Source organism: Lepisma saccharinum, chromosome 1 (genome assembly GCF_977018435.1).
Source record: "Lepisma saccharinum chromosome 1, izLepSacc3.1, whole genome shotgun sequence".
NCBI lineage: Eukaryota > Metazoa > Arthropoda > Insecta > Zygentoma > Lepismatidae > Lepisma > Lepisma saccharinum.
The window spans coordinates 168140608-168152884 of NC_139229.1; the positions used below are offsets into that span (position 1 = coordinate 168140608).

Sequence of the window (12277 nt, forward strand, 5' to 3'; positions counted from 1 at the left end):
ACTAAGTTTTATTTTATATATGAAAATAAACCACAAACTGATTTTTAAGGGGGAGGGGGTTGATTCGTAGCTGCTATGCATGTGATGACATTTCAAAAAATGTCTGCTTTGTTGATTCCAAAATTCTTACTATTAATGGTGCCTATTTTCCAAAGTAATACATAACACCTCCATTCCAGCAATCTAGTGTTATACTAGCAAAACTCAATAAGATATTTTATATTTACTTACAATACAAATGTCGATCTTTGAGCGACGAGTTCATTGATTCTCCGGACCCTGTGGAGGCTGAGCATAGCCACCGTAACCAGGATAATTGTATGGTTGATTCTGAGGTGGTTGTCCACCATAGTAACCACCATAACCATATGGCTGGTAGGGTTGAGCAGGCATCTGACCTTGATGTTGTCCAGCGGCTGGAGCAACAGGTTGCTGTGGAGCTTGACCAGCCGCAGGCTGCTGACCGCTCTACAGAAAATAATTATTTCAAATTAAGTATGGCGCGTACATTTGGAATATCAGTGAATGAATGGTTCTATCGGCTGATCCGATACTACTCTCAACTAATGTCAATACTCTTAGAGATTCCTGCTGATACAGTTGAACCTTAATTTACATTTTCCCGCATTATACATTGAATCTTGATGGTCCCAACATAACAAAATGTTACAAAATTGTCATCGATTTTACATTTTCCCACCTTTTTTTCAGTAAATGTAAAAAAATATATAAAATGTAAAAATCGAGGTTTTACTGTACTTAGAAATTGTAAAACTTAAAAAGTTGTTTAAATATTGATTGATATTAGTGTGCAAGTATTCCAATCCAATTATGTGTCTCAATTTACAGGGAGGTTTGTTTTAAAATATTCAAGAATTACATCAGAATAGGAAAATACATGCTATGTAATCACAAAATTCAGTGTTTACACACACAAAAAAAGCAACGATTTCCAGAATAATTAGGCACCATGGAAGTGTTACAGAGCTCATTTGCGATCGTGAAAGCTCAGAATGCCTGAAAGTTCTTCTGTAATAAGATCAGTTCAATCCTATTCTATATTATTGTTAAAACTGTCATTGCATTAGACTTCACTATGGAAGTATAAACTGTGTAAAGTATTTGACATGTACCTTAGGATGTGACAAATTGATTTCCAATGCATGAATGAATATTGGCTGAATATCAAATATTTAAAGAGACTTCAATGCCTTTCAAAATTTCGATGACAAGAGGATCCTATTGATAGTTCTCGTAAAAGAAAACCTAACAATGGTGTTGTTTTGAAATTAACTGATAAAAGGACACAAACACACGGCCAACCTAGGATCCCTGGCATAATATTATGACAACACTGGCAATATTCTACTGTTGTTAAGACATGGAAAACTTGCTCAAAAGAAAATATCACCCCCTTCTGACGAGCGTGGATGCACTTTAAAAAAAAGAGGCAACGAATTTCTATTTCAATACTGTTCATACCTTGACAGAGACTAAACTTAAACCACACTTAAAAAACCACAGCACTCTCCCCCCCTTTAATTAAAATTAATTAAAACTAACAATTCACCACTTCCATGTGCTGTGGTTTTTAAAGTGTGGTGAAACTTCAGTCTCTGTCGTGGTAAGAGTTAGCACATGCTTCTTTTTGTAAACACACAATATATCATTGCGGTTTCACAAGATGGGATTCCACCTGAGACATGTACTTACCTTTCCAGCCTTCATCTGCGCTTCGATTGCTTCTGCCTCTTTTATTTTGCCAATTGACCTGTAATACTCGGCCCACTGAGCACTGTAATCTGGTTGGCCGTTCTGGGTGGCAGCTGGCTGAGGGCCTGGTTGTGGCATTTGTTGCTGAGGCTGCTGTGGTTGCATACTCTGAAGGAGAACAATGCAACAGAACTCAACTATGAATAATGTACTTTTCAATTCAAGTGAATTACTTTAAAAGCACATTATTTCCAAATGCAAATGTACTTCAAAGCACAATTTTCTACCATATAGACTACAAATGTAGTCATACATTGCTTCAAATATGAGAATATACTCACAGTGGTTCGGATCACACTTTAAACAAAACCCCAAAAGTGAGAAGATTCCTCATGTAGAATATTATGAGTTAAACAAGAAAAAGGGTGAAAAATAAAAAGCCACAATGCTATCAACATTTGGAAAGATTCCCTCCCCATCATCAGGGTAACAAAATAAAGAGAGGTTAAAACACATGCACATCTGGACTGATGATCACAGAAATGTTCTTTTTTTTATTTTAAAAAGCAGGAAGTACATGCTTCTACCATACTCGTGAAACTACCATCGGATTAAAAATTAAACTCTAGTTTGAGCTCAAATTAAAAACTAACCAGTAGGCCTATGTAAGAACAAGTTACATCAAAATTTAGCTTATTCAATTCTGCATCCACAGTTTAAAGGACATCATCACATCATATTTGTAGGACTACCCCAGGAAAAAGTTGTTTCACAAAATTGTTAAGAAGAACCTTTTGATAATCTGAAAATTAAGAATTGTATTTAAAAAGACCACAAGTATTTTATTTGTAGAATTTCAAAGAGAGTGGCCATTTGGAAAATAAAAATACCTGCACTTTCTTTTCTTATAATAAAAAATTGAAATCTCACATGAAAAAAATTGAATAAACTAAATTTTGATTAATTTTTGTGCTGTTTACTGGTTTATTTTTAAATTGGAAGTCCAAGTTCTAGAATCCAGAATTGTTAATCCGATAGGTGTTTCTGTTTAACATGAAATATGAATGTGACCCTATCAGATCAGAATCTAATTTTATCACCCATGTAAATCATGATTAAATACTGGAAAACATTCTTAAAAAGGAATTCTTGTGCATGCTACAAATCACACTTGTTAAAACTGAAAAGTTTCAACAAGGCTCGGCTAGACCTTTGGCCACCACCAGGGCAGATGTTTTAAAATTTTCATCTTATGAAAAACCACCATCACATTCCAAAATCTGAAAAGTTACATCAGCTTACAATTTCTTCCGAACCATTGATATGAATTTTTGGATGTTTTGCTTTCGCTATTATCAAAATATTCTCATAGATTAATAGACTTATGTAATCACAAAACTATTGATAATATCTAGATAACAGCAAAAGCAAACCACACGGAACTTCATGTTAATGCTCTAGAAGAAATTCTAAGCTTACGTAATTTTTCAAATTTTGGAATGTGATAAGTGGTTTTTCGAAAGGAGAAAAATTTTGAAAAATTGCCCTGGCGGTGATCAAAGGTCCCGCAGAGCCTTAACCTACAGACTTTACTGAACTGGTGTCTTACCTTGTTAGCTTTTGCTTGCTGTTCTATCATTTCAGCCTCTTTATGCATTCCTAATGACCGGTAATACTCAGCCCACTGCGAACTGTAATCAGGCTGTCCTGTTTGTGGGTTGATCTGAACCTGTCCACCAGCATCTATTAAGAAAAAAGTTCCTTACATATTACATTTACAGGACACATTAAACTGTAAATCTTTACAACTACCAAGAAACAATGTGATATATAGGCATTATATATCATTACAAAAATATTTGGTTTTATCCACATACAATGAAAGTCTATATCTCCCTACTTTGTCCCCCCCCCCAAGAAAAAAACAGCAGATTCCCACATTTTGCCCCTCTTCTAAGGTAGCTTTCAGACCCAAGTGACAAGTGGCAAACAACAAGCAATACTTGCCACTTTCAAAACGAATATTCATAAATAAATGCAACCCTTCATACCAGAGTAATAAGCTCCTGCTGTCTCTTCCTGCTTGCCTGTCACTAAAACTGGACCATTCTCAGTGAATGCTTTATACATACTGCAGGGGAAAATACATATTCCATTTGTAAGCGGTTTGTGGTAGGTAGTGTCGTTTGTCATTTTAGTGTGAACCTCCCCATGCCATATGAAACTTCAGTCTGATAGCTACTTAAGAAAGTTATATGGAAAAAAAAACCTTGGATTCTTTCCGCCAGTTGTAACTGAAGGAAGAAGCTTGGCTGCTTCAAATTAGCCCTTCTTTAATCGCAGTACTCTACCACCAGCAAGAGGCAGGAAACTGCGAAGGATGATGATAATGACCTTTAATCCAAAGTGTTTCCCATTCCCCACCCCATAAGATAGGATTTTTAATGTATTTGGGTATAGATAAATCAAAATACGGATAATTTTTAATAAGTTGTTTACAAGAAGACACTTTGGAAAAACTGGTTTCGCTTAATTCGAAGTAGACACCTGCATAAGTCAACAAGAGAAGATTGAATGTGGAGAGAGCTTGGATGTTTTTTAACTTGACCTTGACATGTTTCCTTGTCCTAAGAGCTTCTGACTACTTGGGGGAAGCAGCCTAAAATGTCCGCTGGATGTGTATGGCAGGTTGCCACCTTGGAAATATTCACCAGTGCCAGATGAGAAATGAGCGATAAGATCGCAGAATTGTTCCAAAAGAAAGACTCGTGGCACCTGAAAGTCTTGCCCACCTATCTAGCTCCGAGCTTGAGATTCAGCAGTTTCCCATGAGCGAGAAACTCTTGACCTGTTCGCAGACAACTTCCAGTAACCACTTTCATTCGAAACTTGTTTCTTGTGACCTGTAGGACTTCATAAAAAAGGGAAACTGTACAGATAATCAATGTCACATAGGCCAACTAAAGATCGTCAACCTGCTTAATGCTTTGTCATATAGGTTTATGCAAAAATTTAATCTCGTTCTTACAAATGTCGTAACTCCCATTTCCCGCTTCATATGTTTCCCACCCGTGCAGATGCAATAAAATTTGCCAAAAAAGTGTTTTGTTGGCCGAGTGCCTTCTCTACCTGTTTCGGCCAAGAAATGAAAGGTTCCCGAAGTAAAATTTCAGACACTTTTCTAAAATATCCATGCTTAGTTGCACACAATAACTGAACTTGGTGAAGCATTAACTTCAAGTTCAACATTTTCAATACGGCAGTGATACGCTTCTTTGTTTGCATATATTTTTACTTGTTCACTTATTTACCTGTTCATCAAAAATAAATCTTAAGGGTAAAAAGATTCTTACTTGGATCATTAGGATGTCCTTGATTCTGCCAATGCTGGTATGCATTTCCCCAACCTTGAGGTGCATAATGCTGTGGAGGTGGCTGCTGGCTACAAAACAAAATAAATACATATTTTTAATGATGAAAACTGATTGTATAGTACAGGAAATCCAGAATATTATCTATACAAATTGAGTTTCACATGACAAGTTTCTTTTATTACGGATGCAATGTAGTTGAAAATTTGTTTCATTTAACCCATTAATGCATGGTGTCCGATTAATCGGACACTGACATATTTGCATTTTCTGTAACACTGTTTCACTTTAATTGGTTATATTTATCAAATCTAGTTCTTTGGTACCTCTGTGATGCATATGTCACCCCACGGGTTTGGCAACATTGAAAATTTCCCGCCAAATTGTAGGGGATTGAAGCATGGAGAGTGAGCTGTAATACGTTTCTGCGTAACGGGAAAGCTAATTTCAATTCATATGTAGTAGTTGACATTTATCCGAGATGTGTTTTGACAAATATGCGTAAGAGACATTAGTAATAAAAAATGTTAACACTAATTTGTGCATTAGTTTTATCCCTGAGCTGCTATTGCGAGAGAAAATATAGTGTCCGATATATCGGACTCTGTGCTCATTGAGCACTTTATGCAGATTTTCCATTTCCTGTAAAATTTTCGATACCTTTGATGTTTAGACATTGTCAATGTTTATATGTGTGTATGTGTGTGTGTGTGTGTGTGTTTGTGCATTAGTGTGTGTATGTTTATGTGTGTGTGTGTGTGCATTAGTGTGTGTATGTATATATGCATGTATGTGTGCATGTTTATGCATTAGTGTGTGAATGTGTGCGTGTTTATGCATTAGTTTGTGAATGTGTGTGTGTTTGTGCATTAGTGTGCGTGTTTGTGCTTTAGTGGTGTGTGTTATCAAATTTTGACTACTATGGAGAATGAAGATATGGAGGAGGAGGAGGAACAACTCATTTATGTTACACCACCAGTGGATGGCAAGGATACAGACGAAGACAGTGATAAATCTGATGATGAGCATGCGGCCAAACTAAACAATTTTTGGCGAAATATGCTAATGAGTGTTTGTGAGGTGCAAACTAAGATATGAAGTTGTGTTTATTGTGAAGGTTCATCCAGTAATGTAGCATCTACATCTACCACTACACATAACACTGGTGCTTCAAAAAAAAGTAGAATACGTCTTCAGACAAAATCAAGACCCTTGTGGAAGAAAAGTCTACCTTCAATCTAATTACAAACTGAGTGCTGCTCTATTGAACCATCTGAAGAAGCACGAAACTGTGAATCACCATTTGACTTTTATAATTTATTTTTTGATGAGGACATGCTAAATCTTATAACAAATCAATCCAAATTGTATGCTTCGCAGAAAAATATTGTCTTGATTTGACGAAAGAAGAACTTCTTGTTGTTCTTGGTGGTCTCTTGTTGTCAGGTTTTACAACATATTCAAACAGACGTATGTTTTGGTCAAAAGAAAAATATACTCCTTCGATACTTTCTGAAATCATTCCTTGTGGTCGGCTTGAGACTATTCTGCATAATATTAATTTGAATGACAATTCACAAATAGATGAGTCCGATCGTCTGTACAAGATACGGCCATATTTCGAGAAACTTTTCTTCCTCATCTTTCGAACAGCATTGGGGTGTGGACGAAATACTTTCCATCGACGAGAGTATGATTCCTTACTACGGGAGGCACTACGCAAAACAGTTCATTAGAGGAAAGTTGATCCAGTTTGGGTTCAAGAACTGGGCAGAAAAGCTCTAGTAGTGGTTACATGATAGATTTCCAGTTGTGCACAGATACAATCTGATATCGGACCACTGTGTTCTATACTGTAATAATAACAATTCTGTGTATATTTGTTGATTTCTATTGCAAATGTTTCCATTTGTATTGTTTCTTCGAAATATGTGTATGTATTTATGCAAACATACACATGACCAGTGGTGACGAATAGGGGGGTAGTTGCCCCCCATTTTTCGTCACTTTTGCACCTGCACTATTATAAACCTAATCTGCAAAGGGAAATATACTGTCTTTGCCCCCCTACATTTGGCACCTTGCCCCCTCTGCCCCCCCGGTTTTGGAACCCAATATCCGCCACTGCACATGACTGATCTTAAGTGTTTTATTTTCTTTTGGTTACATATTTTGCACAGCAATACTTTTTCCTTGGGACAGCTATTTATAGACAAAACATGAAAGTGGTCATTGTGCACAGTGTCCGATTTAATGGACACACGGAAGTGATTGTAGTGCACAGTGTCCGATTTACCGGACGCACTGTATCTCTTACATACAGTGTAAAAATGAAAATGTATCGTATATTGTGTCTTATTTGAATTGTACTGATACCAAAACCATGAAAAAAATTTCATGAAAGGGGTTTGTAAACTTTATGCATTAGGCCTAATGGGAACACAATAAATGATATTTTCTATCCCAAAAATAATATCATGCCAGTAAAAGGTTCCACACACTGAATGAAATCAATTGCATAATTATCTATTAGGGTGGCTACAAACAAGCAGAAATGAAATTCCCAGACTCTTCCAGGACAAAAATTAAATTTTCCCCTGAGAATTATAAACTAAATCAACTAAGTAAAATAAATAACTACTGATATTCTTGTTTTATTTATGCCTAATCGGTAGGGATCTTTATTTTTTCTAAATTTGTGCCATTCTCCCCCCCCGTTTCCCATTTACATTTTCAATTTAGTGCATTTCTGGCATATACCTAAATTCATACTTTCATGGTGTTTTCAAAGTACTGTTTCAAATTGTAGGTCACATAACCTATGCCTCTTTGTGAGAGTTTGATACCTTGGGTTATTTTGGGAAAGTTATTTTCCATACCCCTTTTAAATTTTAAGCTAAGGGTTTTAGATAAGCGGATTTTCCTCGATATATAATGAAGGGTGCAAAATGACCATATGTAGCAACACACCCACAATTTTAAAGAAATCAATCTTACATGACATACCGATATATTACGGCACCAAAAATTAGCATTATCTTCGTTTTTTTTTTAGTTTTATATTTACCAAAATTTGTGTTTATTTTAAAACATTTTCCTGCAAACATAGCAAAACGTACACTTCCATTGTGCTTTTAAACAATCATTTTATTTTGTAGGTCACATTGTCTACATATCTTCGCGACAGTTTTTAACAAAGATATTTACCATTATTTCTCGCTCTACACATGCCGGTGTTACGACTCCCCTGTGACTGTAGATACGCACTTGATCTCCTGTCAGAACCCCGATACTTTGCTCTGTGGAGCAAATTGTTCTGATAGAAGTTAAAAAAATCGTGGGAAATATGAGATTTAATGTGTATATAGGTATTCTTCAATGTATAACATGAATTATGGTATTTTATTGGATAAAAATGTTGGAAATCTTGCACGTTCTCTACACACAAATATGGCACATTTTGTTTCTATAAGCCTAAAATAATAAAAGAACGTTACATTTCAAGATATTTTTTCGTTAAGTAGTTTTTAAAATTGGTGAAGAATGCCAACAATTCACATTTTATGCCATATTCACATTATTTCACTATTTTGAATGGGTGGAAAATGTGTCCAGACATCTCTGCACATTCATAAACACTACTTCGCAGCAATTAACATTTTACACTTTTATCACGTTTGCAAAAAATCAAGCAATGTACCTGCTAATTGGAACTTACTTTATGCATGTCCCTTGTATAAATCAGTAGATGAAATGTGACAATTTAGCAGGGCTGGCAGAGAAATTTCAATTACTGAAGAAAGTGATATGCAGTTAACACTGATTTGTGTAATTATAATATTAAAATTTTACATATTTATTGTTAGTATTTTATTTCATAACATTGCACATTACCTTGACTCAGTGACAGATTAATATCCATCTCTCATGAGTTTAAACAGACAGGACAGAGGGGGGGGGGGGGTGTTAATTTTAATATGAATGTTGCAGAAAACATGCACTTGTCAAATTTTTATAACGTTTACCAATGCAGATTTTTGTTTCACCTATTTGTGATACTATTCAACATATATATATCTTGATTTGTTGGATTCATCTTGATATCAAAGAATAGTTCAATGTCGTTGTAAACGCATTGTAACTTGTGCAAAACCAGTATTAAGACAAGGGGAAAAAAACCTTTGTAGGGATTGCTACATTAAATTAGGTTAAATTAGCCAGAAGAGTAATAAAATTCCAGCAGCAGACTAAGGCTCAGTTTATGCATGTGATTTTTGTTGGATGTTCCATCTGACAACGTCGTAAACGATAACAAAAGCAATACTGGAACATCCAAGAAACATCTGTTTCGTAAGAGCGCAATGCATGCAATTCTTGTTGGATGTCGCAGAATGACAAATATCAAACTGCTACGTTCGACAAAAATTGCATGCTTAAACAGAGCCAAAACGTTTGTTCAATGAAATGTGGTAGAACAGCAGACAAACTGATGTACAAGGCTCATTTTCGTCAGATGTTGAAGTCTGAAGACATCCAAAAACAATCAATTTCATAAGAGTGTCATGCATGTGATTTTTGTCGATGTTGTAGTGAGACATTTTGTCGAAGTTCAATGTTAGTCGGATGGCGATATCCAACAAAAACCATCATCATTTGAGCTTAAAATGCTAATCTGACAAATGCTGTATCACGACATTCGACAAATTACAGAGTTGCGTAGTGCCCTTATTTGTTTTCATGTTCCTTCAGAATGTCAGACAAAATGCCATACTACGACATCCCCCATCCCCTCTATTTGTTGACAGTCCTGTGCCCTTACTACTCCCATGCAGACAAGAAAAAAATGATAATTCAATGCATTTCCCACGTAATATTTAGAGGTTTATTTTTTCTGCCCCTCCGGAAATCTCTTCTCCCCCACCTCCCATCACTAGTTTCTGGCACTGTAATTGTGTTGTGTATAAAAGAGACCTAAAAGTTGATGCTCAGACTTAGCAATAAGATTTCCTGTTCCCATGTAATGCTTCATAACATCTTTCAAAGCAAATGCCTGGTACATTCATTCAATCACATAAAAAAAATTCAAAACAAAATTCCCTGAATTTTCCCGGTTTCCCAGGTCTGCCGCCACCCTGATTATATGAACCTACATGATACCACTACACCTTTACCAAATTATACATGTAAATTTCAAAGTAACAACATTGACTGTCTTGATACTTACCCAACAGGTCCAGGACCCTGACCAATAGGATACTGCGTCGGAGGTGGGGCAGGCCCCGGCTGGGACTGAAAATACACATTCTGCTTCAATTTAGCAGCCTGTTCATGCTCCCATAGGAACTGGTAACAAATACATAATCGGCATACCTCTGGACTCTTTAGTATTGCTGAAGGCTATTTTACCTTCTTATAATGAGTAAAATTTAAGTAATTTTTACACATTACACATGTTATTAAAGTAGTGACAAAATTCATCTTCACTATGTTTTGACATAGTATCTTGTGAAACAAAAATATGTGTAATAAAAAAAAGGTTACAAAATCAGTTCTCTTCTTACAATAAGCACAAAACATTATGGAGAACATATGAATAGAAGTTTATGCCTTTACAAGAATTAGCAGTTGGGGATGAGCCAATATCAATGCCAGTGCATAGGTAAGGAGGAGGAAAGTATCCGTTGCAACTTATATACTGATGCCTGGCATTTGTGTCTTTTCCAATGTCTGCACAGCATTTTCAGTCTTATTATCCTTGAAATTGTGCAAAATTTGAAGCTTTCATTTATTTTGCACCAACATTGAGGAGAAAAATGCATTTTTTTTGTTTACATACTGGGTATTTTAATATTTTGATGCTACTTCTTGAATATTTTAAAGCAAGTTGATGCATATAATTGGAATGCAATATATACACAATAATATCTGTTACATTTTCAAGACTCAGTATCAGAAGGAATCTAAGAGTTTTGGCATTTTTATGGATATAGGCTCAGCCATAATTAAAATATAATGCAAAACATTTCAAAATTGTTACACTAGGAATAAAACAATAAATAATATAAAATAATAACTATTAGGAAACTGCTCTAGAGGAAGGAAAAAAAAAACTGTTATCATGTAATAGTCTGTGCAAAGAAACTGGAATATGGATCGTAATATGTAAAGCTTTATGTTGGTGTGTTTGGAAAGTTATCCAAACAACTGCTACAATATGATTAAGAAATTGTTATTCCAGAATTGTAACTATACTTACTACTCATAAACAACTACTCCGGCTACATTTGACTATATATTTTAATACAAATATTGTTCTTACTCTTGCAACATTAATTTAGATTTGGTGCCTTCCTCAACATGGATTAGACCATAATTTATGTTAACAAAAGCAGAGATTGAAATTTATATCACAAGAATAAGAAAAAACATTCAAAACCAAAGCAATTTTTAATATAATATCCTGAAAGATATTACTGCACCACACCATGAACTTATAATTTATCTCGCTTTACAAATACCAAGGCATTTTCTCAGCCAATAGTGTGCTAGTTTCAAGATTGGGGGAATGTTGTGTGTGCATGCAACAGATTTCAATAGTTACCATTCCTATCTTCTCTGTAATGAGCCTCTTTGCATGTTCTATCTGGTCTGGAGCACCTCGAATGACAAACACTTTCTCGTTAGGATTGGGTGGTGGCCTTCGGTCCAGCTCACAGTGTGCACCTGTTTGTTGGTTGATTTGCTTAATTGTTTCACCACCTAATGGAGGAATAGTAAACAGAATATAATATACACACCAAAATACAATCCACAATTATTAGTTAACTCAAATGTGTAATTACTTACTCTGGTGGAAGTTTGTCCTACAAATGAGATCCATTATTTAGAAAATCATAAAATGTAGGCCAATTTTAGTTTTATACCGGAGAAATAAAACCACATTTATGTGAGAAAGTTTCAGATTACAGAAATTTTTGATAAAGACTGATCAATATTGTCCTGATTAATCTGCTTCAGTCTTACTGTGGATATAATGTAGTGACATTTCAGTGAAACTGAAAAGTTATTAAATTTAGTTGACTAACTTTAGAAGTTCAGTACCCTGATATAGCCTTCCTGCAGGCAAGACACTTACTAGTGTCCTACTAGATGACTAAGTCACAGGTGGAAATGCTTGATACTTTCTTCATACA

At 35.4% G+C, this 12277-nt stretch overlaps 1 protein-coding gene across 1 annotated transcript in view; it reads right to left on the bottom strand.

Annotated features, from left to right (window-relative positions):
* LOC145986981 (far upstream element-binding protein 1-like) overlaps positions 1-12277 on the bottom strand; it is a 48859-nt gene that overhangs the window by 14120 nt on the left and 22462 nt on the right. Inside the window, exons 9-14 of the mRNA XM_083121447.1 lie at positions 11686-11843; positions 10309-10388; positions 5067-5155; positions 3323-3456; positions 1714-1881; positions 232-468 (exon numbers count right to left, since the gene is read on the bottom strand). Coding sequence (XP_082977573.1) covers positions 262-468; positions 1714-1881; positions 3323-3456; positions 5067-5155; positions 10309-10388; positions 11686-11843 — 836 coding nt within the window. The 3' untranslated portion in view covers positions 232-261. The remainder of the gene's footprint in view (positions 1-231; positions 469-1713; positions 1882-3322; positions 3457-5066; positions 5156-10308; positions 10389-11685; positions 11844-12277) is intronic.